The 15,828-nt window shown below is 36.8% G+C and overlaps 1 protein-coding gene across 2 annotated transcripts in view; it reads right to left on the minus strand.

Annotated features, from left to right (window-relative positions):
• The window catches only part of ATG2B (autophagy related 2B), a 67,108-nt gene that overhangs the window by 18,668 nt on the left and 32,612 nt on the right, over window positions 1-15,828 (minus strand). For both annotated transcript variants that reach the window (XM_042448562.1, XM_042448552.1), the window contains exons 17-29: window positions 13,928-14,123; window positions 12,391-12,533; window positions 11,036-11,193; window positions 9,963-10,135; window positions 9,573-9,723; window positions 6,196-6,395; window positions 5,699-5,779; window positions 4,107-4,213; window positions 3,851-3,943; window positions 3,030-3,100; window positions 1,669-1,745; window positions 766-936; window positions 201-342 (exon numbers count right to left, since the gene is read on the minus strand). In XM_042448562.1, coding sequence (XP_042304496.1) covers window positions 201-342; window positions 766-936; window positions 1,669-1,745; window positions 3,030-3,100; window positions 3,851-3,943; window positions 4,107-4,213; window positions 5,699-5,779; window positions 6,196-6,395; window positions 9,573-9,723; window positions 9,963-10,135; window positions 11,036-11,193; window positions 12,391-12,533; window positions 13,928-14,123 — 1,763 coding nt within the window. The remainder of the gene's footprint in view (window positions 1-200; window positions 343-765; window positions 937-1,668; window positions 1,746-3,029; window positions 3,101-3,850; window positions 3,944-4,106; window positions 4,214-5,698; window positions 5,780-6,195; window positions 6,396-9,572; window positions 9,724-9,962; window positions 10,136-11,035; window positions 11,194-12,390; window positions 12,534-13,927; window positions 14,124-15,828) is intronic.

Genomic DNA, 15,828 nt, shown 5'->3' on the forward strand with positions numbered 1-15,828 from the left:
AAACATTCGAAGGTTGAAAAACCATATAAGTAGTATTTATGCAAGTAGTTAATATTTTTCTCCAACAATAGCAGCCATCTAAATTGTACATGCATGGTATAAACATAATGCACTGTATTTAAAAAATAAAGCAGACTTATACAAATTATTGTATTTAAATGGTAGTTGTTTAGAAACAGGAGACATCTTGAAAGATCTACCATTAGCTTGCGGTTTAGTGGGGGAGGTAAGCTGTTGGATTTCAATTTCTTCCATAGCATCACTCATCAAATCCTGTAAAATCTGTTGGTCAGCTTCTGCAAGAACTGGCCCTTGGGAAGATGGTCGACTGGAAACATCTGCCTAAAACATAAAAGTGTTTGCTTATTTTGTTGAATCCCTATGCTTTTTCTGTTAGGGAAATAATATTTCAAACAGTCCAGTCCACACATGACTACAGAGCAAATCTCAGGCTGGAATTATAAAGGTTTGTAACAGTGGTTTAAGTGAAACATATATTGGCAGCAAACAGAAGCAGAAACATCATTAAATATGTATTCAGACACAGATTTTGAGAAAAGCAGCAGAAAGAACTAGAGAACAGGCTACAACAAAACATGAAGACAATTATTCCATTTCCTTCATCCAAAGATATATTCTTAATAGATTAAAACCATGCAACATACAAAAAAACCCCCTCTGTACGATGTAACAATTTTCATGGATAAAGCTAAGCCACAAAAAAGTGAAGATAAAAGTGGGCTTGGCAAAGATACCATCCCATACCTTTGCATTTTGTTTGGTGACTCCAGGAGCAGTCTCAACCTTAGCAGGTGGATTCAAATCACCATAACTGGCAATATACTGGATAAGATTCATTAATGCAGCACAAGAATCTGAACACGTTCGAATGTGGATTACATCGCTGGAACAATGTAGTTCAAAACGTGGCTTGCTCTACACACACACACACACACACGAAAAAAAAGTTTAGATTATACGATAAAGTGCGTGTTGACTTGAAAACCCTGCACCAGGAGACACACTGCAATGTTCAGCCCCAGTGGAACAGCAATATACCTCCCCTCTCCTCTCCTACAGAACTCACTTTTCCCCTGCAGCATTCTGACCCCCCCCCCCCAACTTTACTGGCTGGTAGAGAGTGAGTGGCATCAGAGAAGGTGGCATGGAGGCACACAAAGACATCATCTTCCAGGACCTCCAGAAGACCACCAGGGAATCCAAGAGGATGCCTTTGTTATTTTCTGTGTCATTATAGGTACACAGGCAGACACTTCTCTAACATCCCCCACGGACCACTAAACAGAGTAGTAAAGGAAGAGGGTGAGTCTTGTAAAGAGTTTTGTAGTTGTGCAAGTTAGGTGAGGTGGTGAATTCCTCCTTCTGCAACAGCCAAAAATTTCAATATGCAGATCAACATGTCACTAACAGCCTATGTTTAAGAGCTCAAGTAATTTCCAAATCTACCAAAATTAAGCTTCACTGTAATGCTTCACCCATTCATTTGGAAACTAATCCATGAAATTGAATGGAAACACACACACACACACATACACTCCGCATATGCTCAAAAGCAAATCTTTGTTTTTAATGTGACTTAAAACAAAAATGAAGACATTAACCATGCATAATCTAGTTTTTATGTATTATTTTAATTTAAATCCTTACTCTTTCCCCATCAGATCCAGGTTTCACTGCCTTTATGGTAAGTTCAAGAAGTCCCATGTCCATAACTCGAACATAATCTAAAGACAATAAAGTAATCATTTACTAAATTGCTTAAATACTAACCATCTTTTAAAAGCAAGTTAATAGATGGAATCCGTTGATTTTTTTTTCATTAATCAAACTGCTTTAGTCAGTATTACTGACTAAAGGAAGAGATATATTTCTCCCTGTCCCTGCTCACACTGATTTAGAAGGCTCAGAAATCCTCCAGAACAGATATCTGGATTGCTTCAGAAGAGAAGAAAAAAGGCGAAAACCTCACTGTGCAAGTGGACTTGCATCCACTGATACTTTTGGATGCTATTTAGTTTCTCAGTTAACCTGTCATGGTTACCCCATGCCCTCCTGTCCTCAACTGCCTGCTCAAGTTCTGCAGATTCATGGCCATGGCCTTCTCGATTTGAGTCTATCCATCTGGTATGTGATCTTCCTCTCTTTCTACTGCCCTCCACCTTTCCTAACATTAATGTATTTTCTAGTGAGTCAGTCATCTCTTCTCATGATATGGATGAATTATGACAACCTTAATTTAGCCATCTTGGCTTCCAAAGAGAGTTTAGGTTTGATCTGTTCTTGGATCCATTTGTCTTTTTGCTGTCCACTATATCCTCTTAGCACTCTTCTCTAGCACCACATCTAAAATGAGGTCATTTTCTTTTTATCAGCTTTCTTCACTTTCCACTCTTACATCCATACATAGTAATGGGAAACATGATGGCTATTTTACTTAGCCATACAAATAGTTTCAGCTTTAAACTAATCTTTCCCACTGCCTTCTGCATATATGTCAAGAGCCTGCATGATCTGAAACTGTTTTAGCATTAAGATTGAAGTTTTAGATTCAAATTCTTTTTTATCTACTGAAAATAGGAAATGAAATAAAGTAACAATGATAACTGTTTTATTAAAACAATGTTATTAAAACAATACATTTGAGGGATGATAACCCAGGCTTTTGTATAGGATTTATATTTCTGTGGTCAACTTTATGGACGCTTACCAATAAATCAATGGTGGAAAGCATGTGGCTTTCCATATAAAATAATGTTTCCAGTGGTGAGGGATGACTGAGTTATAGCTCAACAACACTGGGAGGGTCACGGTTCTAAGCAAGAACTCATTTTGTTAAAAGCATGATGACAATTGAAGCATGTGTATCTGTAACATAAAGGACTACAAAAACATCTTTTCCCGCATCAGGTCCAATTAATTGAACAACTATATTTGCTTAAAAATGTGTCACACTTTCAATATTTTCATGAATTATTTTGTAACCCTTTCAAAACTGAAAACACACTCACCTCTTTGGAGGTTCACTGTAACAGCATTACATTTGTCAGACAAATGCAAAGCAGCCTCATCCAAGATTATTCTATGACAAAGATGTTCAAAAGACGGAAGAGTTGTGTTAGTACACAAGTAAAATCTGGCACTAATCCCATCAGAATGGAGGCTATATCTGATTATCCTTTTCTGAATCACAATAGGTACTAATGATTCAGTACTAATGAATGTATTGATGTTGGGAAAGGCGAACATGATGGCTCCAGGTTAAGGTTTGAGGATTTCATTTTCAAATAGTGAAAGCATGATTTACATGTGCTTCTCATTTTGTTAGAAAAGGTACATATAATGGAAGGAAGTATTATCCATTATATGGTAGAAATCTTTAAAAATGGTTTAGGACAAAGAAATTATAATAACGTGAGCAAGTCTCAAATTTCATGGTATGTCCTCTGAGTGACTATTCTATTTGTCCAGGGAAACTGTGAAAAGGATTAATCTCAAAAAGCACTCTACTGAGGTGGGGAGAATCTCACGGGGTTCCCCAACTATCAATATTAAGAGGGTACTGTAGGTCTTAAGGTAATTTTAATACTTTATTTCATTTTAATGTTGATATTCTAATGTTTTACTAATACTGTATTTGCTTTTATTTGTAAGGTACCTTAAAACTCAGTTTGAGGTGGCGGGAACCAGTGTATAACTATATCATCATCATCATCATCATCATCATCATCATCATCATCTCCTCCTCCTCCTCCTCCTCCTCCTCAGAGGTAACATAAGAACAATTAAGTGAGATTTAAGTCAGCATTTTGTGCATTTCTTAAAATTTTACCTGAGAGTAGAAGATGACTTATCCAGCGCCACACTACTTGAGATGCTAAATGTTTCAACTGTAAGAAGTGATCTAGTTGGCAAAAACAAAGGCCTGCCAAAAATCCCAAATACAAAAATATTAGTTGCATCATTTTTCTTTTTCAGAATGTCAAGTCAACATCAATAAACTTTAACATGCTGAAGTGGAAAGCAAAGATTTGAGGAAAAAATTGTCATCATGAGGTTAATTTATATACTTGATGGTTTTAACTTACCTATAATTCAGAGCACAACTCCAGAGATGGATGTGAAATGTTGTAACAGAGGCTGGAGGATTATATCCCAAGACAGGCTCATCAGAAATGTTCAAAAAATACAAAATCTACAATTACAGAAGTATAAAAATAGGCCCGCTGTACTCTAATCAAGTGAAGCAACATCAACATTCAGTCATTCACATGTCACAAAAAGGAAAAGTGACAGATAGTTTTATTGTAAAGATGTTATTTTGCTCATTTGTCAATGGATCTAACTCTTTCTTCTGGTGACGTATGCTTCTCTAGATTGCTCATAAGAAACATTATGCATTGCTAATTTTTACACTTTTAGGAAATGAAGACAAGGTATGATGAGAACAAAGGACATGTAATTTGACAAAGTTAAGTGACACCTAAGACCTTTGCTTTATTTCAACTTATCTTTAAGAAAACAAATTTGAGTGTGGGTCTTAATTTATAGTTTTTATCATTCTTTTGACCCTTAAAATACAAAAGCCCACATTTTTCTTTCTCTCTCAAACCCACTCAAACACTGTTGTGGTTTTTCCCAATTATGTGGAACAGGTTTTTGGATGGGAGGGCTGCAGCTGGAAGAAGAAATTGCCCCACTCCTAATTCTGCTGACAGAAGAAGCTCAGTCAATGGATATCTCTCAACGGATTTAGGTCAAAATATTTACATTTTAAATTACAAGACTGAGGGGAAGGCAATTACTAACTCAGAAAATATTTTAGAAATAAATCTGGCTGAGCTCACTATCGTGCCATCTGTTGAAAGATCCAAGGCATGACAGTATTAGTTTCCAGTCTTAAAAAAGGATGGGAGAAGAATCAGTGATCTGTTTGCTTCAGTACATGTAATCTCAATCCAACAAAAAGATTTTTGTGGGTCATTTGGAAGCAGACGTCTGCCTAAAAGGTGCCCCTGCTTGTCTGGGGCAATTGTCTTATAATATGCAAATTTGATTTGCACTGGAGCATTACGGAGCATCCCTTTTTCTAACAGAGGCATTCCTGCCTAAATGTCCATCCATACATTCTCCACAAGCAAGGTATTAGAGGCCAACCTCCACTCTATTATACAGTATATAATTTTCTACTTTTCTTTTACAACTGACAGCACTTCAGAGCTAGTGAACATCCTAGCCAGCTTTATGGAACATTGCCATCAATTTTATTCAACTCTCATCATTTTTATGGAGCTCTGAAATCTACATGGGTCCTTGGTATCTGCTGGGGTTTGGTTCCAAGACCCATCCCCCACCCCCCATGGATACAAAATCTGTTGATGCTCAAGTCCCACTAAATACAATGGCATAGTAAAATGGTGTCCCTTATATAAATGGAAAAATCAAGATTTGCTCTTTGGAATTCATTTTTTAAAAATTATTTTCGCTGTGGATGGTTGAATCTGCGGATAAAGATTCGATGGATACAGAAGCCTGACTGTATTGATTTCCCTATTGCTACAAACTCCAGAGTGCCTCCCTCTTTTTACTCCTCATTTTGCCTCAAATCACATCTCTACTCACCATCTACTATCACAGGAAGAGATAAGAAACAAAAACAACATTTAGCATATTTACATACCTGCTCGTGCCAGCTTAAACCTGAAGGAAGTACTCTGTGCTGCAGAGTGGCTCCTCTTAGCCCAACAGCAACTAAAAACTCCTGCAAAACCAAGTATGTTCGTCTAGTTAGATGTTTTGGGATGCTAAGGGTGGTTAGGTTAATAAATATAAGGAAGATGCCTTTTTGATTAAGGCCTGCATCTCTGGAATGAATTTTCTCTGGCAATTAGACAGACCCCTTCTTTACAGAAATAAACCTTGAGAGTCCACTGATATTTGCTTTCTTTTTCTTAATTTGTGACTCTTTGTTTTATTTGTAATCACTGTTTTTATTTAATTTTATTGGTTTGCGTAATTCAACTTGTAGGCAGGCTGGGGAGGACCCTCTTAAAGGCATCCTAAAATATATTTCTGGAAGTGTTATAAAGGTCTCCATGCAGTTTTAGAAGATACAGATCAATCAGAACTATTTCAGTGCCATGCAATGTCCTTATAATTTTTTTTAAAAATACAAACCTTTGTATTTGTCTCTGTTTTATTTGACTGTATTTTAACTGCAACAGACAACATGCTTAAGCAATCTACTCCCACACCATCTGAAGGAGCTCTGCTAAGACTTTCTTCCTCCGAAAAATAAATAGTAGGTTCTAACCAATGAGGATGTGTTGTACTGGGCAGCCTTATTTCAGATGGAGGCACAATTCCTTCAACTAAACCTGTTGAAAAATGTAACATTCATTTAAGTAACTTTCAAACTGAAAAGAACATGTATTATTTTACTGTAAAATTGCTGCAAGTTTCCTTTATATTCAGAAATTAATTCCTGCCAGGAGTAAATTATAGTATCACAAAGTTGAAAGAGACCACAAGGGTGATTCAGTCCAACCCCCCTGCCATGTAGGAACTCACAATCAAAGCATCCCTGACAGATGGCCATCTAGCCTCTGCTTAAAGACCTCCAACGAAGGAGACTCCACCACCACATTCTGAGGGAGTTTGTTCCACTGTCAAACAGCTCTTACTGTTAGGAAATTCCTCCTAAAGTTGAGCTGGAATCTCTGTTCCTGTAAATTGCACCCATTGTTCCATATTCTAGTCTCTGGAGCAGCAGAAAACAAGCTTGCTCTATCTATCTTCAATACGACACCCCTTCAAATACATAAACAGGGTTATCATATCGCCTCTTAACTGTCTCTTTTCCAGGCAAACATACCTAGCTCCCTAAGTTTTTCCTCATCAGGCATTGTTTTCAGACCCTTCAACATTTTGGTGGCTCTCTTTTGGACATACTCCAGCTTGTTTGCTGCCTATGGAGGTCTAAATGAGAAGTCTTTTAGATTCCTAAAAACTATTTATCTAGTAAATGTCAAAACTTGTCAGTAAACAGTCCTTCATTTTCCTAAACATCTTATCCAAAGGAACTAGGGAGAAAAAACTATTCTGAGAAACTGAAAGCAATGCAGTTTAGTTGATGTTCTGTTCTAGAAGGGCTACAACAAATGTCCAGCATCACCCAGGGCTATCTTCTCATCATCCGAATGGTTAAGAGATGGCTTTGAACCTGCAATAATTATCCAGACACGAATACATATAATGAGGGGAAATCCAGAATGGTTTCCATATGCAAGTCAAACCTGCATGTGGAGGGGTTGTACTGGGTAGAGTATAATAATTTTGGATTGATATCCATATGAAAATACTATCTCCCCTGAATACATTCATGTGCTGGAGTTCCAATTTGAGTTGTAAGGTGAGCAAGTACTTTAAAACATTTAGTAATTTTAGTTTCATGCTATTGAAACATGAATCTAACACAGAACTGTCACCAGATGACTGAGGAAAGTGCTAAGTTCATGGCGTGAAGTTTAACCAAGGCACCACAATAAGCAGGAGTGTAATCATGCTGCACAATTAGAGCACTTCAACAGAACTAACTGCCTTGGCTCCATCCTATGGAATCCTGTGGTTTTGAATTTGGTGAAATGCTTAGAATTTTCTAGTGTACTACCTTGAACTACAGAATTAGAGGATACTGGCAAAAGCTTCCTCATGACAGTATCTCATGGAAATACAAAACTCAGGAATTCAAAGGATAGTATCACAACAATAAAGACAGTACCAAGATGATACCAATTTTGTAGCACTCCAGGTGGTACACCAGTAAACCTCAAACTACTTCTTGATAGCAAGCAATCTGTTATATAAGGAGCCCCGATGGCACAGTGGTTAAATGCCAGTACTGCAGCTAATGTTGCAACCACAAGGTTGTGAGTTTAATCCCAGGGCTCCAGGGTTGACTCAGTCTTGCATCCTTCTGTAGGTTGCTAAAATGAGTATCCAGCCATCAGCAACAGAACAATACACATGCAAATCACTCCTGCATTCCCAGGCCCACACAGTGTGTGTGTGTGTGTACACACACACACATACATACACCCAACTTTTTCCAGGCAAGCATTCTCTGAAGATGTTAGCCACAGATGCTGGCGAAACGTCAGGAAGAAACTCTTCTAGAACATGGCCACATAGCCCGAAAACCCCACAAAAAAATATCCAGCTTGTTGCGGGCAATTAGGTTACACATTGTAAACTACTTAGAGACTACTCAGTTCAGTATGAAGTGGATAGAAATATAAAATGCTATGCTATATAGAAAGATTATGTGAAGGTAGCCAATAGATGGTATTTTACACCTGTTAAAATAGCCAAAATGTATAAATTAGGCAACGATAAATGCTGGAAATGTGGGACAGAAAGGGGTTCATACTATCATATGTGGTGGGGCTGTTCAAAAATTAAAAATTACTGGAAGGAAATTCATCAGCTCATACAAAGAATGTTCAAAAGAAAATTCCCCATGACCCCAGAGCTTTACTTACTAAACATGACAACCTTCATGGGAAATTCAATAGAAAAAAATAATGGAAAATCATGCTCTACTTTGTTACAGCAGCCAGAATATTACTAGCAAAATATTGGAAAAAGGAAAATGTCCCAGACACAGAAGAATGATTAAAAAAAAATGGATCTAAAAGAAATGGATAGATTAACTATGATACTAAAGGGAAAAAAAAGAGGAGGTTAAAAATTGGAATATAGTTGACGACTTTCTGAAAAAATATTGGAAATTAGAAGACTAAGTCTGAATATATCATTAATAGGTTGGAAATGAAGAGTAATAAATAAATATATATGTATATAGGATATGTATAGGATTGACCGAATCTCAATGAGAAAATGCCTTATACTGGAAAAGATGCAAGGATGTATGGATTGCAATAAAAATATTGTAACTGCAAAAGAAACCAATTTTCAAGAAGATGTATGTAATATTTATTTATTTAATTAATTGTAAGTGTATTGCAAATAACTCTATGTAATAAGTAGTTTTTAAATTAATAAAAATTATTAAAAATTAAAAAAAATTAAAAAAAAAAGAAAGATTAGCAAGTTACATTTTAGTAACAAGGATGCAATGAAGCTAAGAGAGATAATGGTATTTTACTGCTGCAACCAGTAACATTTGCTAGTTACCTTAATAAAGGTTAATAATAATAATTATTATTATTTTCACTCATTTTGACAGAATTTTTTCAATTTTTATACAACGTTACATAATTTCTGAGTATATATTTTAAGTAACAAAAGAAATGGAAGAGTAAAGAATAACACAATTAGCAGTATTTTAAACCCCATAATAAGTAATGGTGAAATAAATCACTTGCCTAAACACTGTAAGAGTAACAGGAACAAAGTACAGTACTTCTAAAAATTAAACTTTCCAAGCACTTGTCAGGATTCTTGGGAAAGGCACACATTATATTCTTCTGCACCACCCACCTTTTCATACATCTGAACACATGTATATATCTATTGATGTGTCTGTTCCATACCTTGATGATATAAACTAAGACTACTAGAATGGAGACAGATATAATGCTTGTCTTCAAAGCCTTCATACTTTGTCACACAGAACAAAGTACCACTATTGAATTCAAACCAAAATTCTCCATGTTTGTCTTCAAACACACTCCCATCATCCTGCTGGAGAAATAATCAGAAAGATATATAAGCACTGTGTACATTTAGTACATAGAGTACAGACAGAGATTATACTATTTCTGAAAACATATATCTGTTTAATGCACTGTGTAGCTAAAATCAATCCCTGCCCTTAAAACCAATGAACATGCTACTACAGAACAACATACTGAAATTGTAACTTTCAAACTATAACACACACACAAGAATTCTAGTTCAGGCTATACATACAAAAGTCTCACCTTGATATCTGTGAACATTGATATCAATCCATGATTAACATTAAAAAGAACTGAGAGAAAGTTCTGTGTGTTCCTATTTTGGGATTCAACTTTTTTCTTTCTCCGTGAACTGTAGTTTGGATCAAGAGTAGAATAATACTGCAGTGTTTCCTCCTCAGATCCACTCTCATCATCTGTAAGAGAAATTAAATAATGAACCATGTATAGATAGAGTATTAAAGGAAATCAATATTACATGGTTCAAACATTATTAAAAGCACTGAATTATTTTATTTGTTAAATCAAATTTCAGCTTTTCCTTTAGGAGAATAAGTAACCTATAAGAATGTAAGAAGAGCCTTGCTGAATCAGACCAATCTAGTTCAATGCTCTGTTCACACAGTGGCCAATTAACTGCCCATGCAATAGAAATGCAACTTTTCCCCCCTCCCCATCTCATGCTTCCTGGCAACTAATACACAGAAGCATATTGCTTCTAATACTGGAAGTGATATGCAGCTATCCTGACTAGCAGTCATTGATGGTACCATTCTCCATTACTTTATCCAGTCCTCTTTTTAAGAAATCCAGGTTCTCAACCATCACTGCATTCTGTGGCAAAAAATTCACAGTATTTTAAATATGCACCGTGTAAAGAAGAACTTAATTTTACCTCATGCCATTAGGCTCAGTGTATGACTCCAGGTTCTAGTATTATGAAAGAGGAAGAAAACCTTCTCACTATTTTCTCCATACCCTGCATAATTTTGTACACCTCCATCATGTTTCCCCTTCATCTTTTTTTTCTAACTAGCCCAATGATATATAGTACCAGGAATTTTTCAAATTTAAGTGGTATATAAATATTTGTAAATATTTTGTAAATAATTTGTAAATATGTAATTATAAAATTTGGGGGGTTGTTACAATATATATATGATTTTATGTATAGGTTCCCTTTATGCATAGGTTTTCCATTTATCAACTCATCAGTTACATCTACATTACAAATAATATCACATTCATACATCACCAAATACTTAAGACTCTTAATTTTAAAACAACAATTTTAGAAAGCATATGTAGTACGTTACCATAGTGAATGGTAGATTTGAATTGGCTAAAACTATCTTTACTAAATGTATTTATCAGTTGGCTTGCTACTGAAAGTCCAACACCATAAGAAATATTTTCAAATGTTTCTACAGGAGATGGAGCTGTGGGTTCCCACAGTAACAGATCATTACTGATCCTACAGAGAAAGGAAAGATATATTAGTTTTCTGAACATGCAGAACTTGGAAATAACTATAACAGTAAGAGTAAGGCCAAGTCAATGATTCTGAAAAATGCATTAATAATGAGCTAGAATTATTGGCTTGGAACAAGACTTCCCTCCCTCAGCAGAATTAATGGGATCCAGTGGAGGCTTCCCACTAAAGAAAGGGGACAGGGTAGATACGATTATTTTTGCCAACCTGCAAACCTCTACATCACACTATTTGAGGGAGCAGTCTTCCAATGCTACAGAGTAGATTTTGAGTGCTGAATCCAATTGTAGGTGAGAAGGGGAATACCACCTCGTTTCTTCTGGGGTACCAAACAATTTTGTGCAATTCTGGATACAAAACTAAGATTAAGTCTCTTTGATACTATTTTAACTGCAATGGCTCCATTCTATGGAATCCCCAGATTTTAATTTCAAAATTCTCTAGTGCTAGTAGAGAACTCTAGTGCCTCCCCTAAAATACAAATCCTAGGATTCTGTACAGGATGCAGCCATGACACGTGAAGTGCTATTGAAAAGTTGTACAGTAATTGTATTGTTTGAAAGTCTAGACCACACATTCATCTAAAAATACAAAGCTTAATGCTAAATAACATTGTCAATGACTGTGTATTTATACAGTTTTTAAATGAATGATAAGGTGCATTTATTGTTCATAATACACTGTGGTATCTACAGGACAGTGCATCTTCAGCGAAATGTCCAAAACTATTTTTCAATGAAGTGAGCCCCACTGTAATATCAATAGCATACTTTCTAAGTCATAGTGTTTCACAAGAAGTATGTCACAGTGGGTGGGGTTCCCAATGGTGAGGAGACTTTTTTTTTAAATTAAAGAATTAAAAACTACATGGAGTATGCCAGAATGACTGAGTGGTTCTCTCCAGTGCTACAGGTGGCTCAATACTTATAAAAAGCCAACAGAGTGACCAAAAAATATTGTTGTTTTCATAATTTAGGAAGCTCAGTTCAGGAACCTCTTATGCCTCAGTTCCTCCTTCTCCTTCCTCCTTATGCCTTGGCAACTACACGGGGTGACACGGGGGTGACACAAAGGTGACACGAGGGACTGCAGGAAGGTAACAGGTGAAAATAATCTCCTACACCAACTCAGAGATCCAAGCCACTGATTATATTTATGAAAGCTAATGTTTATACTTGCCTATTGTAAAGCTTCTCATAAAACCTTTTGTTTGGTAATGTTAAATGTACATTTGGTAATGTAAGTTCCAGCACATAATGAGAGTTACTGATTGCTTTATCCTGAAACTCTGTCATCTCCACAGCATCTCCTGGCATCACCATCTACGAATGGAACATTATTTCAAGTGGACAAAATCCTCAGTTAAATCAGAATCACAATAAAAACACAAAATCCTTAATTAGTTTTAATGTATCACATTCAAGAAACATTCTGTGTATTCCTTGGAGTAAGCCCACCATTTTTCAAAGCAGTGGTTTTGTTGGACTCCTCTCTACCAGTGGGAAAATTTGATGTATTAAAAGCTTCTAAAACAGTTTTATCTATACTAAGCCTTACTCTGAAATGGCTATTTGGATGAAGATTAGTCAATAAAATTTAGAAACAGATTAGAGAATCCAGACCTTGGTGGGTCCCCTACATGTGAATTAACCAAAAAAGGCACACCTATACAACTTGTGACCTAAGCCATGTACTGTACTGTAATCTTCCAGAATGCTTAACCACCTTAAAACTTTCCACTCCTAGCAGGCAGAAAAGCAGGGATATTTACTGAAGACAGGCTGGTTGCTTTACTTGTGACTTGTTACATTCAGATTGATGGCTCAATGAGTTGTACAGGCCATTCCAATCAACATAAATCACTTGTGTGGAACCTGCGACTCTCCAGATGTTGGACTCCATCTCCTATCAGTCTCAGCCAGTAGACCATAATCAATGATTACAGGCAAGCCTTTACCATCCCTGCCACAGACTGAACACTCAGAGACTGGATAACCTACATTAGTTAATTATTGGTTGAGACTGAACATAACAATGAAAATCATTTTTAAGGCATGCTTATTGGATGGCCACAACAAGGTAAAAACTACTGGCTGGCAGAGTAAGATAGAGCCAACAAATCCATTGGCAAAGAGGAGATCCATCTGTGGAGGAAGGGTTATGGCCACCCTTGCAGCCCTATTTTGTCTAGTGACAGCAAATGTAAAGCACTCAAATAGGATGTTCCAGGGTAAGACTGAACAAGCTTTGGCTCCAAAGCTTCTCTGTTCATCCAAGAGGTCCTTCAACTATTCTAGTGTAGTTAATGCATAATTCCTTCCACCCAATCATTTTTGAAAGAGGACAATTTAAAATAAAAAGTCTAGCAAAATAGCCTGGCAAGCTCCTGACACTTTCTCCTCTGGCCAGCAAACCCAATAGGGCTTTCAATGAAGAAATAAGATGTATGTGGCAGCAGAATGCAACCTGCATTAATTCATTATTGGTTGATACAGAGCATTTGTCTTGTAATTCTAAAATGGAACAGCAGAAATCTATGGCAACTCTCAAGCTGTGAGCTATCTGTACTTTTTATTTAACATACAGTTAGCTGCTCTAGCCTGAGCTAAAGCCATTCCACACAAAGAATGTAAGAACCAAACATACTGTAGCAATGTACCAGATCCCCCAAACAACAGTTATATCGATGAGTCCTAAGTATAGTGTCCTTGCCTACCTCTTCATTCTCAAACATGACCCTACGAGAGGAAAAGGGAGATGGCTCTGGTCTTCTAAAATCACACACATCCTTTAGAGAATGAGACGCCCCTTCCTCTTCTTCTTGAAAATGACCATCAACTTCCTCTTCATCCTCAGGTGCCATCCTTTCCAGAATGGAATGTATAGCAAGTGGGTTTATTTTTAGCACAATCCTAATATTCAAACAAGAAATGGAAATATAAACTAAATTCCAGGAACAGTTCTATAAATTCCATTGCAATAAAATTAGTTTATAACAGTTTCCATAAATGACATACAACAGCTATTTTAGGCACACACAAATATACACATATTTCCCCTCAAATAAGAAATAAAGATTTCAGTCATGAGTAGCCAACTTCTTCAGATGACGGGATTCGAGAATCTTAAATGTCAGAGTGAGAAAAGCATTGCTGACAAAACTAAATTACAGCTGATAACAAAATCAGAAATAAGACATATTGATCAAATGGTGGGAATGAAAGTCGACCTAGGTCCAAAACACAATGCAGAAATAATCCAGTCTGAGATTGCTTTAAGTGCCCTGGCTCAATGCTAGAGAATTCTGGGGACTGTAGTTTTCTGAGAAATTTAGCTTTCTGTGTCACAGAGCTCTGGTGCCACAATAAACTACAGTTCCCAGGATTCCCTAGCACTGAGTTAGGGCACATAAAGCTGTCTCAAACAAGTGTTTTCGACCCTAATGATGCAGTTCCAGCAAAAATGTTGGTGATGGTTGAAAAAAAGCAACATTTGGCTTCAGATGAACTGCGTTATTTTTGCTTCTCTCTGCATTTCATTCCTTTGGGGTATTTCTGTTTTGTAAGGATTTATGTGAATTCTTAGTGAATTATTTGATCTTAATGTATATTTACTATACTGAGACATTCACCTACTCACAACTATTTAAATCTTTACTTGTCATTGTCTTAGTGCTATTCATCTTTTAACATGTTTTCCAACTGGCATCCACACAATTGTAAAAACAACATATTGGTGTTTTCTAAAGTGATAATGGCACTTTTAATCTATGGGAAATCATATTCACAGAAAAAGAGGTGGCATTTACTTTGAAAGTACAGTGCGCCCTCAGCTCAAGCGGGGGGGGATCTGTTCCGGTCCCCTACGGGTAAGCCGAATTCCACGCATGCTCAAGCCCATTCTCATGAATGGGGCTCGTGCATGCGGTGGTGCGCGCCCCATTCATGCGAATGGGACGCGCCGCCCTTTGCTCCCCACATGGTCCCTCGCAGGTTTGAGCGTATGCTCAAACCCGCATATAGCGCACCCGTGTATGACCCGGGCACACTGTATTGATCAAAAACAGAACACTGTCTTACCAAGGTAATATTCAAAGACATAACCATGTTAGCCTAGATCAGTATGTACAGAGATATTGTTGCACCTTTGAACTGAGAGAAATTGGTAGCACCTTTTGTAGACTTAAGGGTTGAAACAGACTGCAGAAATAATCCACCTTGAAACCACTTTAACTGCCCTGGCTCGATGCTAGGGAATTGTGGGAACTATAGTTTTGTAAGACATTTAGCCTTCTCTGTTAGATTGCTCTGGTCCCTAGCACTGAGCCAGGGCAGTTAAAGTGGTTTCAAACTGGATTATTTCTGCAGTCTGTTTCAGCCCTAAGTCTAGGAACACTTATGATATCAATTTCTTTATCTCAGTTAGTTTGAAAGCTCCTACAATATCCCTTTGCAAGCTTTTCCAAGGTAATGTCTAGCATAATCTAATTGTTCTTGCCAAAATGCTGTAGATTATAACAACTTCCACTCTATGACTTGCAAGTAGAAGAATTTAAGTAACTAGTATTTAAATAAAGAAGAAACACCATGGGCAATCTCTGATCATATACCAAAGCTT

The sequence above is a fragment of the Sceloporus undulatus genome, chromosome 1 (genome assembly GCF_019175285.1).
Source record: "Sceloporus undulatus isolate JIND9_A2432 ecotype Alabama chromosome 1, SceUnd_v1.1, whole genome shotgun sequence".
NCBI lineage: Eukaryota > Metazoa > Chordata > Lepidosauria > Squamata > Phrynosomatidae > Sceloporus > Sceloporus undulatus.